This window comes from Trachemys scripta, chromosome 8, assembly GCF_013100865.1.
Source record: "Trachemys scripta elegans isolate TJP31775 chromosome 8, CAS_Tse_1.0, whole genome shotgun sequence".
NCBI classification, from domain to species: domain Eukaryota; kingdom Metazoa; phylum Chordata; order Testudines; family Emydidae; genus Trachemys; species Trachemys scripta.
In genome coordinates, this window is record NC_048305.1 from 20420829 (window position 1) to 20434411 (window position 13583).

The following is a 13583-nucleotide window of genomic DNA, read 5'->3' on the forward strand; positions in this document are numbered from 1 at the left end:
AGGAGATGCAAGGATAAAACACTCCGCTAGCAACACCCACTTTGCAAACAAGACGCTATTAGATCAACCCTTATTTCCTCATCTCCCTCACCCTGTCCCTGCTTTTGAGGGGCAAACCCATGCAGGGCTTGCACTTAGCTGGTGCATGAATAGGATACAGAACACCTGGGGAAAAACTCAAAACTCAGAGATGCTGCAGCGTCACTTTTCCCACCTCTGCATCCCTGGAACGGAACTGCCCACTGGAGAGCTGGAAGCTCATTTTCCATATGACTCTCCACCCGCTTTGCATGCTGAGTCAAAGCTAAGAAATGTCCTGTCACATCCAGGAGCTCTGAGCTGAGCCCTCACCTCCTAACCCCCACTGAAATGCTATGATCCAGGTTCACAGCCCAGTGTACAAGCTCTGCACACATATGAGATCAGGGCGCAGAAACTCCAGCCTTCAGGCTCAGATGAGCTAAAGGAGTAGCCAGCAAAGGGAATGATTATTGATGTGAGCAGGTTTGACAATACAGCCAGCAGGAGGCAGCAATGCACACAGGCACAGCTGGAATGCAGAAGGCTGACACAAGCAGAGTTCACCACATGCAAGGCGTACAAATACCACAGGCTGCAGCGCATGCAGACAGACACAGGCAAGGCTCCAAGCACAGAACAAAGGCAGCGGAAAACGTCTCTATAGCGTCCACCTTGACCCCATCCACTGGTGTACAAGTCCCCAAGAGTCCGACGGCGGCCAACATGCCTGGGCAGAGACCAGTATCTCCAAGGGACTGGGAGAAGCACGTCAGGGAAGCAGGAGAAGGACAAAAGAGGATGTAAGGAGGCAGCACCAGACCTTATAGTCTCACCGTAGGCAGAAGACAGGGATGACACCATGGAGCTGTCAGACTGTACTCATCTGGGTTTCAGGTCACTGGTCCCCTCCCCAGGCTGTGAAGTAAACCTAACTATGGACCTAAATTAAGCCCAGATTTCTTGGAGCTCCAGTTCCTAGAGAGATCAGGATGTGTTGTATGGGAGCATGGGGCACTTCTGAGTTATCTTAAATAAAGCTTGTACTCTTGTTATTCCAACCGCATGTGCCACTGTATTCTCCTTTCTCCTGCCTGCCCCACCACAACCCTCTAATAAGGAGAAGGCCATAGCTCATGTGAAATAGGAGAGGAGAGGCAAGCCCCTCTTCCCGCTCAGGCCCTGATGTTCTTACTAATAGCAAGTGAACAGCTACACAGATAAGGGGATCCAAATTAGAGCTAGTGGCTCCCCCCAAGGTTGCAGGACTGGGTGTTTTGGGGAGGTGGTACACACAGCCCCTTTTGTGGCAGAAGGAGAGGAGCAGGCCACTCATTCAAACCCATCAGCATCCAACTCCTCTGCCAGTGGCACTAGAGCAGCTGGCTGCCGTTCTCATCTTGACTGCTGGTAGGAAGATAGGGAGATTAAGGCCATGCCTTGTTAAATGACCCGATCCAAGGTCACTTGTGGGTTTGTTGCCCTGGGCTCCATCCCGCTAAACGGAAAAGGTCTAAGCAGCCCAGGAAGTCCCATGCACACAGTTCTTCTCAAACTGGCTTCTTACCTTCTTCGGGCTGCATTGAGAATTCATCCTGGACACCATCCTGAGCTTCCAGGCACGTAGCCGGGACCCAGCCTTGCTCATCAGATGTGCTCACAAACCACCAGCCTGAAAATAAGCAGCAGACCCTTTAGGTGGGGGCATCCATTTTAACATGCACCCACAACCACCAGCTGACAACTGTTCTCCCCAACCAGTCAGGAGTCTGCTCAACCATGCTCCTTGCCTGGTCTGTATGCAACAGGCTGGAAAGTGGGTCTACACCTGGGTGAACCCACAGCAACAGGGCAAACGGCTGCATGAGCAGCACGGACCACCTTACAGGGATTTACCGTTTGAAGGGAAAGTGGTCAGGTTTTAAAAGACCACAGTCCCTCCCATGTGTCACTAGGAGCAGCAAAGATTCTTAAAATGGAATGGACTTTAACATCTAATTTACTTTTCTTCTTTATACTGTTTTTTTTTTCCTGCACTTCCCTCAGCTTATTACCCAAGCCCAGTCTAATTAGCAGAGATGAATGAATTTGGCTGCAAATAAAAAAAAAATACTTCACTGGCTCCCACCACTTGTGCATTCATGAAAACAGCCAATTTTAAAGACTATCTGTGGAAAGCAAATTCAGAACTCAAACATGAGTATTCTCACTGGAAACCTAACTATCCAGAAGAACTGCATCCGAAGAAGTGGGCTGTAGTCCACGAAAGCTTATGCTCTAATAAATTTGTTAGTCTCTAAGGTGTCACAAGTACTCCTGTTCTTCTTTCTTCTAACTATCCAGAGGTCACAAACAGGACCATGTGACCTTGTGTGTCCAATCAAAATGAATCAACCCCACTCCAGTATCAAACACAGGAGTCATTATTTTGAGGGAATAATCTAAAGACCAAACATTATTTGTAAAAACGAATCTGTGAAGCACAGGAAAATTTGAAGGAAACATCAGCAGTTGCTCATGAACAATGTGCTAACAGAAAAGTAGGGCTGAAATCTAGTGTGTTGTGTTGTGTGTGATTCATATATATATTTGACTCTGATAATTAGTTTAACTTTTGCTGCAATGTCATCTTTCTGGTTCTCAAAAATTAGGAGCTAATACAATTAATCTTCTTGTGTTTGGGTTTCCAGAATGTTAAAATTCAAAGCAAAAGCTATTTTCAGATTTCTTTGTTAAATCCATGAAGTAATTTCTATTATATCTGTAAGCTAATTCTCTTTTTAAACAAATCCCCAAAACTGGGCCTAAACCACTCACATAGTCCCTTCCAAGTAATTAAGTACGTGCTTCATTTGAAGCATGTGGGTTGTTCTGTTGACTTCAGTGGGGCTCCCCCTGTGCTGAAGTGCCTTGCTGCACTGGTGTTTCATTCTCCATTCCATCCCTGTCCTTTTCAGCTGAGGTCACCAACAAGGGGGCCAACTCTGGGGGTGATTTTTGTCATGTGGACACACGGGCCAAGATATCTGGAAACAGGAGCCTAAAGCTAGGCTCTTAAATCCACAGTTGGGCTCCTAAATAAGTGGCTCAAATTTCAGATGTGCTGAGAACCCACAAGTCCAACAGAATCTGCTGGGTGCTCAGCACTGGATAACCTGGCCTATACCTTGACTAGGTCCACTAGGAACAGCCATTTCACACAGGCCCCCGACAGCCTTCAGATGGCAACACTAGCAGTCACTGCCAATGTGGGCAAGATGAGAGGACAGCCTTAGGAGACCCCTTGGAGGTGTCCAGAGGCCAGCTGGCTCAAGTTATTTTTATTTCCATGGCGACATTCTGGGGCTATCACCCACTGTGCTGGAGACCCTGCTCTGCTAGGGATGAGGTGGATTCAAAACCATTTTTTTAAGGCCACGTTTCTGGGTCCACAGACACTTGGGCTCTCCTTACCTGATTCATTCTTCTCAATGATATCCACCACCTGACCCACGCACAAGCTGATCTCAGAGCTCTCCTGCTTCTGGTAATCTGCCACCACCACATACTGCTCCAGGACCATGGGATCTACTGATGCCAAGTCACCGCCTACATGTGGGGAACAAAACACAATCTGTGCACCCAGTCACCAGTGGCTCACGACAGCACATATCAGCAACCTGCTCCATGGCTACTGCTGGCCTGCAAGAAGCTACAGGAGCAGGGCATCATTTGGACCCCAGCGTGAGAAAGGTGAATCAAACAGTCAGAGCGAAAAGGAGGAGAAAATGAGTGGCCAGGTGAGATCAGTGCAGCAAGGTGAGGCCTTTTAACCTGCTCCCCACCTCCTGCCTGCACTCCAGAGGTGCACAAGCATTCCCACCACCATAGATGCAAACAGTTGCCTGGTCTCCTCTGGTAGTGACGTCATTTCAGGAAAAAATAAGGGAGGCTCTAACTAGTGCATGGATTTTTGATGGACAGGAGAACTGGCTCCAATAAACTGAGAATCACCCTGAACCTCAACCCAAACTTTTTGGAAGTTGGGCAAAGCTTAAGAGAACAAAGTAACTTAAAAATCTGGTTATTTTCTCAGTGCGGCTGCCTGTCCTGGTTCCAGGCAGAAATGCCAAAATACCCCAAGAGAGGCTGTTCTGATGGGGCGTCCCGTATAGTTCTGCACACCTACAGGCCAAGATTTTCAAAAGTGACTAATGATTCTGGAGGGCCAAGTTGAAACATCCCTAAAAAGCTCAATTTTCAGAAAGTGCTGAGCATCTGCCTTCTGAAAATCAGGGCCCTTTACAGTGCCTCAGTTTGGTTACCCAAACTCACAACTCACTTTTAAAAGTCTTGACCTAGGGGTTTGGACATAGCAGCTTCACGAGCATCCACAGGACAAAACAGATCCTCTCTTTCCTTTGCCTTACTGCCTAACCCTATATATTTCAGAGACTGCCTCATGTCTCTCCCCATTAAAGTCCCTCCACAAATTCATTCTCCTGGTTTGCTTTTCACCACTAGTCTCCACCTCCAAGTCCTGCCCTCTGCCTGAAGTAGATTCTTATTTAAAATACACACAAATAACCAAAGACAATGCAAGGAAGGCAACTCACTGACAGAGAAAAAGAAAGGTGGAAAGTATTCCCCCTCCTCTATGTCTCACTCTGCCCATTCCCACCCAACTCCTTTCCCATTGCCTCCCCTTGTGATGTCATGAGTGAGTAGCTGTCTCATTTAGGGCCTGATCTAGTCAGCCTTCTATGCACATAACTGCCAAAGGATTCACTCATTGAAGGCTTACAGGATCAGTCCTTTACATCAGAAACTTCATGGGCAGGGAGGGACTCTGTTGTCTTGTACGTTTGTAAAACACCATGCAATTCTGTGGTTCAAATGAAAATCAACCTGAGGCTTAGTGCCTTTCAACTCTCCATGCTGGACAGGGAAAACGCAGCCAAATGCGATTGGTATGTGTAGGGAGCTTAAGGCCTGCAGGAGAGTTTGCACTATGCCCTGCACATTGTTAGCCAGTATAACTTGCACACCCTGTGACAGGGTCTCTGCTGCTGTCCTTCATGGCCTTTGGCCAAAGTAAAATATGTGGAGTTATTTCCTGCGGTAACGACATCTGGCACTACAGGAGCTCTGAGCTTGCACTTCTGGAGGATGAAGCTTAAGCAAACAGGGATTTTTAAAAAACCCAAGAATTCAGCTGGCCTTGCAATTTAACATGTGCCTGCTTGCTCATGTTCCAAAGCATCTTCCTGCTCTGCTGGACATGGGACAAGTACAGACAGGATAGAGAGAGAGCGCAATGCTCACTATGGTAAGAAGAGTCCTGCCAGCTATAGAATGGAATATTAACACAAGTTACAACCAAAAGAACTAAAACCAAAATCCATCATGCCCACTCCCTGCAAAAAGACAAAGGCAGAAAAGTTTTGGTCTTGCTCAGAATATTCTCAGCCTCTAGGGGGCAGTATAAACTAAGATGCATTGAGTCTGTCCAGCAGATGGAGGCTGGAATGCATCATGTGGGGGAAAAAATGTAACTAGAATTGGCAAGAGAGTGCAAAGTTATATTGATTTTTTAAACACTTTTCATTTATTAAAATGCTCTGGATACAGATCCACTGCCATTGCTTGGTATTTATTACCAGTGCAGCTCTCCTTCTGTGGAACGTGGGTATGGTGCAAATCAGCTGCATTTTGGAAATGGAGTTCTACTAACCCAGTTTGTCCTTATATATCATAAAATTCTACCCACATAAATGGCACAGCTGTTTGCCTATATGTTATCTGAGTGGAGACAGTTCTAATGAGTAAGACATTGTGGTCGAGAGAACTGAAAAAAAGGAGCCAAGCTAGGAGTTCCTGAATGCTACTCGTGGTTCTGCCAGAGACTCATTTTGCAGCCTCAGGCAAATAATTTAACCTCTCTGTGTCTCAGCTTCCCCACCTGTAAGATAATACTTCCTATCTCTGCGGGATATGGTGAGGATTAATTAATATTTGCCAAGTGCTCTGGAAATGGAACTGTGCGACGTAAGTGTTGTTTATTATAGCTGGAGTGTTGCTAAAAGCAGGGGTCTTGTCATAGAATTTAGATCGAGCCTGCTGAGGGGCTTTGCATATATTCCAGCTATTGTCCTCAAGTCTCAGATGAAAGACCCCTCCAGAGGCATACATCCTAGCCGCTTATTGCCTCAGTAGAGTGGTTATGACATTACAAGGAGATAGGATGACCATCTGCAAATCTCAGCAGGGTGTGTATCCCCGTGAGGAAAAGGAATTCTATAAGAAGTGAACGTCATGATTAAAGATGAAATGCCACAAAAATATTCAGGCTGCATATCAGGAAAAGGATCCTACTCCTGAGACCAGTTAGACTGGAATTACCTCCCAAGGGAAGTGACGGGAGACCCACCACTTGAGAAGTTTAAAACCGAACACAATAAACAGCCTGGAGAATACCCTCCAGGGAGAACATACTGTAGGGAACAATCCTGCGATAGCCAAAGCTGGAGGGCAAAGGTGGAGATGGCAGAGACCTATTAGGTCTAATCTATCCCAAATTTTTGGGAGGCTATTATCACTAGGCAAGCAACTCCTCAGTGCCAGGTTCTTAACATGTAAAGCCTGCTCTGGGAAGCCACCGCTATAACAGAAGTTTAAATGGAAGATGTATTTTTAGGACAGTCCTATTCGAAGGCACAAAAGGCAATTTTCCATGTGTCATACTATAAACAGCTATCTGCAGCGTTCCAGGTGAGCAGGGCAGTGCAGAGGTTCAGTTACGGTTAATTAGAGCTTCCTCCATGACAAAAATGGGAGGCAGTCACCAGGGTGAGTTAAAAATAACCCTCCAAAGTGAACTGAGTGTGCTTTGAGTTCTGGACCCATGTCCTCTCCTGCTCTTATTGCTCCTTTGAAGGGTTCCTGCTTTAAACTGAACAGAGGATTTACCTAACCAATGAGGACAGGCACACTGGAGAGGGAAGAACACTGCTTCCCCAGACATAATTACATCCGTTGTTCTGGGGCTATTTGCAGCTTCAACAGGCAATTCTGGCACCTGCACCGTATCTATTAAACCAGCAACAGAAAGCAGTAAACAGCTACTGGCGGAAGAGGTAGGAGTTAATTCCAGCAGCTCCTTCTCTTGGGGTAATTATCCACAACCACAAAAATACAATGTTGAGTTAACAATAAAACGGCCTATTCATGACTAAGCCTGGGTCTCAGAAATAACCATGCAGTAGATCTATGGCTTAAGATGGGGAAGCAGTACCCAGAGGTGTGTGCCTGGGGAGAAAGTTTAAGGTAAGTTCTTTGAAAAAGAACTGTGGGCCAAATATTGTAACAAGGAATGAAGAGACCTTCCGAGTGCTGCATGAACAGCCTCCAAGGCACCTACTGCCACAAGCATGTGGTCCAGTAAGGGGGTTCTCACTGGATCAACAGGCCCTGATCCAGAGCTCAATGAAGTCTTTGGATCAGGCTTGTGGTGCTCACGTTTAAAGATAAGCCAAGAGACTGAGTTCTAAGGGAGATAAGTACAGCTCCTCTCATCTGGGCCAGGCAGAAGCTGCCTCTTGTAAGGCACTGTCTGTTGTCTTCACCTAGCTCAAGTCCCAGCTATGTTCTGCTTAGGATGTAAACACACGGCAAGCCAGCTACCAGCCTAGGGACTGCTAAATGGGTAGGTTCACTCCAGTGATAGGCCACCAATAACCAGACACAGCACCATTTACCGTAAAAGTGACAGTCAACCTCAAGAGCTGTGGTGGTTCAGTTCAGCTGGAAGTTTGGACATTTACCCAAACCACTGAGGCTTGCTAATACAGGTGGGAAGTTTAATGAGAACAGGCTTGCTAGAGAGATTTCCAGCCCATGCCCATTGTGGCCCTGAGATGTCATAACTGAGAGCAGAACCTATCTCATGGTGTTTTGACACTTCCATTTCCAAATGGAAACAGGAAACAAAAAAGGCAAAATAGGCATTTTTGCTAAACCCTTTCGCCTGCTCCCCTGCAAAAAACCTTTGGCTTCACTTTGTGCAAATGTTATTTCATCAGTTCCACTAGTTCTCTGGCCTGTGTTATGCAGGTTAGACTAGATGGTCACAGAGGTCCCTTCTAACTTTAAATATCTCTGAGTCTATGAATGTCATGGTTATTGCAGTGGTGATTTCTTTCTGCTGTTATGCAGAGAACATGCTGAAGGGCAAGTCCCTCTTTGCTGCCCCTCTTATTTGTTCAGCAACTTCATCAGGGCTGGAAATGAGAAAAAAAAATCACATGGAATTGCCATTTATCAATAGTCTTGAAAGGTCTCCACTGTGGACATGCCAGGGCTTGGCTTGTTTTCCTTCTGCCGTCCTTTGTCTGTCTTGCCTATTGAGATGGAAGCTCTTCAGGCAGGGACTGTCTCTTCCTCTGTTTGTACAGCGCCTAGCACAATGGTGCCCTGATCTTGGTTGGGATCTCTAGGCAGTATCGTAATACAACAACATGTAGTACAATTAAAGAGACATGACCAGGTTAAGAATAATTTAAAAATAAAAGCAACATCCAAATGTCCTTATCTACGTTACTAGCCCTTTGAGAATCTGCTAAACGAGTTCCACCGTGTTTGTGTGTGTGTGTGTATTATATATATAAAATATATATATATATAAAATGTCAATTTCACTTTTGGATTCTCAAGCCCAATGCTGCAGTGTATGGGTTGTACACACCTTACAGGTGAATGTGTATTTACTTAAAGATTTTCTATTGGAAGCTTTAAAAAAATAGTGTTGGGGGAAGGGGTTTGTAAAACAGTTTAAACACAAACAAATTGGTGACAAAATCAGACTTCGGAGTCCTCCTGTGCCCCCCATCATCTAGCCTGACCTCCTGAAGCACACAGGCCGGCCATCAAACAGATTTTCAAAGGGGCTATAATGTACAATGCCCAACTCTCATTGACTTTTAATGGGAATTGAGCAACTCACTCCTTTCATTCACCAAATAGGGTTGAGGGGATTTAGCACATTACCACCGGCCATTTAACAGCACATTTGTTTATATCCACGAAAATCCAGTTTATAAACATGGATTGTTCCTGCCACGGACCCTGGAGTGATTGTTCTTCTTAACGTTACCTTAAAGGGAAGCTGACACCTCTTGACTATCCTCAGAGAAATATGCAATTGGAAAACAATTCTATCCCTGAGAATTTGTTACCAGCAGCTTGTTGTTAGTTCCTTAGGGACAATGTGCATTAAAGCAACACCTTTGTTTCTTGCTGTGTGTGGAGTCAGGATCAGCATAGGAAAGGGATAAGCCGGAAGAGCTAATGGACCTGAGGAGCAAAGATCTTTAAAGTAATGATCCCTTAAAACAGAGACAAGGGAAGGGCCCATCCCCTGCTAGAAGATGTAAGGTATCAACAATGGTCTCTGAAAAGAATCTTGCCAGGAGGCATCCCCAGGCCTAAAAGTTACATTTACACAAGCATCTTTCCCCTGCTTGTTACAGTACATTATCTAGGAGCCTTCAGGCCTTCAGGACGGGAATGGAATTATGTCTGCATGGGTGCAGTCAGAGTTCTCCTGCTGTATCAGTTTGGCTGTGATCCAGCAGGTGCCACAACAAACAACGAATAGTTTCCCCTCCTGGTGCACAGCAAGAATAATTCAAGAAGTTAATGATGACTATAAAATCACTGCCTCTCTAATCCTTGCACCATAATGGCATTGCCTATAAACCTGCCCTGCTGGTGGGTTCGCAGCAGCAGGTGGAGCAAATCTGCTAATGCAGCTAACTGAAAAGTCTTTGGCAGCTCAGACAGAAATGGACTCTAAGGGGGCAGCTGTGACTCTGCCCTCAGGAAATATTCAACCACAGAAACACTCCCCTGCACTCCCAGCCCCAACTCCAGATATTGTCCTCAACTCTCACTGGGTCCGTGGGACTACGGGCATGTCTACAAAGCAGCTGGAGGTGTAATTTCCAGCTTGGGTTGATGCACACACACTAGCTTTGAGTGAGCAAATGTGCTAAAATTAGCGGCGTAGCCATGGCAGTGTGGGTGGTGGCTCAGGCTAGCCACCTGAGTCCTGTGGACCGGATTGTACTTGGCGGCTAGCCCACTGCCACCGTGGCTATGCTGCTATTTTTAGCACACACTCTCAGTCAAAGCTACCCGAGACCAAAAGGTTCCCCCTGCCCGGTTTGGGTGGGTTGGGGTGAAATAACAATATATCGATTCCATACTGCATACAAATACCCTCCCCTCCCACATTTAGCTGCCAGCTGCTCTCACTCAGTCCTATAAAAGGACTTTGTGAGACTGAGTTTTATCTCAGCTTTAGCAAAAGAGCAAGCCACAGTTTCAGCCTACACTTGTCCCCAACCACACCTGGGCATGTTCTGCGCTCTCTCACCTACCACTCAAAGGACCACCTAAGCTTACACCACAACCTTATGCTTCCGCCATCTAATCTCCACGCAGACTTTGCTCATATCCCATTGTTTTTCCACAGGAGAATCAGCCAAGGCCTGACACTAAAGAGCAGTGAAAGGCTCCTGCAGTTGGCACCTGAGAGTTGTATAAGCCATGCTGTAGGGTCCAGTTTTAGACAGCTGCACCTAGTGGCAGTGAGAGCCAGAGAAAAGAGAAACCACCATCTATAGTGTTCTGCTATGTAGCTAAAATCCTAGTAAGCAATGTACCAAATAACAGCAAGGGCATGACGTACCCCAAGAACAAAGAAAACCCTGTGTTCTCAGGGGGCCACTGTTCTCTCTGCCATCACATGGTAGGGAAATATTTGACTGGAGAGTTCTTAATAGTCCTCCAGAAGCTTTGTTCAGACCAACTGATGCTGGGAACTTTTCGAAAAGGCACAAGCTATAGGTGTACCAAAAGGCAGAAAAGGAGGATAAAGGAATGATAGACATCAGCACCAAAGCCCAGAATCAATGGTAGGTACCTGATGAGAAAGACACCATGAAGTCTTGTGTTGGAGGGACACCCTTCAGAGCCAATGAGAACAGAGAAGATGGAGCTAAGACTTTGGGTGTGTGTACACAGCTCTGTCAACACATCCAATATATCACATGCCCGGGCCAATTCTCCAGGAACAGGGATTGACTGGCACCTGCAGCTCCACATTTCCAGCCCAAAACAAAGTTTCTGTTCTCTGGCTGAAGACCTTTAGGATAGTCCCTCCAATCTGCACAGACTATACTGAGCTGCTCAGATCTAGTAGTCAGAGCTCAACAGGAGACTGTTGTACAGGCCTTTCCATCCTGAGTGGACAGTCACAAAACCCAGTGGATGTTCTTTTCCCAGCCCCTCATCAATCCCTCAAGTCAACCAGCAACAAAACAGAGCTGTGGGGTGTGAGATAGCTTCTTGCAAGGGGCCCCTGATTTTCCCACACAGAAACAGCCGGTGTCGCCCAGCGGAAAGGCAAAGCAAGAGCAAGGCCCAAGCGGGGAGTGGCTGTTACTACCTCTCTGAAGGAAAGAAGCCGTTCTCTGGATAAACCCTAATGAAGGAACAAAATGGTGGAGAAAGAAAGCATGAGGGAAGGGGGAAATAAACATGGAGGTGAAGGTGATGGTGGGAATGGTTAGCTCAACAACAAACAATCCTGTAGCCCTGAATAGGTGGAGAGCAATATGCTCCAGCTATTCCCCTTCTGCCCTTCCAACTGCGCCAGCACATCCCTATGCTGAGGTCTGCAAGGGGGAAATGGAAGAGGGTTGTTCCACTGTCCCCATGCCACCAGGATTCCCTCTGCCCCTTATATGTACTACACTCTAGAAGGGCAAGGGAAGTCCATTATCTTTGGAGGCCCCTATATACCTGCAGGGACATCATACAGGAGACAGAGAAGAGCCTAGAATTGAAGCTCACAACGGTTTGCAATGAAACACATTGATGGGCTGCCGGGAAATCAGCCTCCTGTTCACATTCATCCCTTGCTCAATCTCTCCCACCAGCATCTAGGGTGAAGCAGTAACCAAGTTAGGGAGCAGAGGAAGGAAAAGATCCAAGCAGAGAGGCTCACTCCACTTCTGTGACTCCAGATGGAGCTCCTAAGATGATGACCGCCAACCTCTCTCCCACCACTTACTGGTGCTGCAGCTGATCAATGGATGTGTACAAGCTGGTGTTATGGACTCTTCCCCCCACCCTCCAAAACTTGTGCTGTCTGGACAGGTTACAATGGCAGCAAGACAAAAGGCAGGAGATGCTGAAATTAAAGAAGAAAAAATTGTCCTTACCAGACTTCTTCTTTCCAATGGGTTCCCTGAAAAGGAGAGAAAAGGGGAAGATCAGCAAAGAAAGGGGATACACTGAGCCATCTAACTTTGAGACATCACATATTAGTGTGGTTTAGTGGTTAGAGCAGAGGCCTCGAGACAGGGCCCGGGTTCTATTCCTGGCTTTGCCACTGACTCACCATGTGACCAGTTGTTTTTCCGATGGAGGAGTCCCAGCATGATCAGCTTTTCAAATAGTTGTTTCTCCCACTGATGTGTATTCCTTTCCGGGACTCTTTTTACACAGTGAAGTTCAGTTCTTGAAAGGTTCCCCACTTGCCCTCCCCTAGCTGCCTGGCCTGGGAGCCACAGTTCTGACATGGTGGCTTGGAGAAACAGGACAGGAACTAGTGTTGGTCTAACCAAGACATTTCCAGCAGTGGGGCCCCAACTTGTATGCTAGCAGTGATCCAATGTGATTTTAACACAAACATAGGCTCCTGCTGAACATGAACACTACTCTGAAGACATCTGGAGATTCACAGATTCTAAGGGCAGAAAGAACCATTGTAATCAGTGACTTCCTGTGTAACACAGGCCATAGAACTTCCCCCAAATAACTCCTAGAGCAGATCTTTTAGAAAACATCCAATCATGATTTAAAAATTGCCAGTGACAGAGAATCCACCACAGCTCTTGGCAAGTTGTTCCAACAGTTAATTATTCTTACTGTTAAAAATGTACACCTTATTTCTAGTCTGAATTTGACTAACTTCAACTTCCAGCCATTGGATCATGTTATACTGTACCTTTCTCTGCTAAACTGAAGAACCCATTATTAAATATTTGTTCCCCAGGTAGGTACTTCTAGATCAGGAGTCGGCAACCTTTCAGAAGTGGTGTGCCGAGTCTTCACTTATTCACTTTAACTTAAGATTTTGCATGCCAGTAATACATTTTAACGTTTTTTAGAAGGTCTCTCTCTATAAGTCTGTATTATATAACTAAACTATTGTTGTATGTAAAGTAAACAAGGTTTTCAAAATGTTTAAGAAGCTTAATTTAAAATTAAATTAAAATGCTGATCTTACGCCGCCGGCCCACTCAGCCCGCTGCTGGCCTGGGGTTCCATTCACCTAGTTCGGCAGCGGGCTGAGCGGGGCCTGTGGGACCCCGGCTGGCAAGGGGCCGGCAGCCGGAACCCCAGACCGGGGGTGCAGGTGGGAATGTGGGGAGTGGGTGCAGGAGCTCCCGTTTGGTGCTCAGGGTGGGGGTGTGTGGGGGGTGCAAGAGTCAGGGCGGGGGGGGGGCTGGGTGTGT

At 46.4% G+C, this 13583-nt stretch overlaps 1 protein-coding gene across 1 annotated transcript in view; it reads right to left on the minus strand.

Annotated features, from left to right (window-relative positions):
• Positions 1–13583, minus strand: part of SH3PXD2B (SH3 and PX domains 2B) — a gene marked incomplete in the record, with an annotated part of 116974 nt that overhangs the window by 12528 nt on the left and 90863 nt on the right. Inside the window, 4 exon segments of the mRNA XM_034778963.1 lie at positions 1586–1690; positions 3472–3606; positions 11507–11542; positions 12285–12310. Coding sequence (XP_034634854.1) covers positions 1586–1690; positions 3472–3606; positions 11507–11542; positions 12285–12310 — 302 coding nt within the window.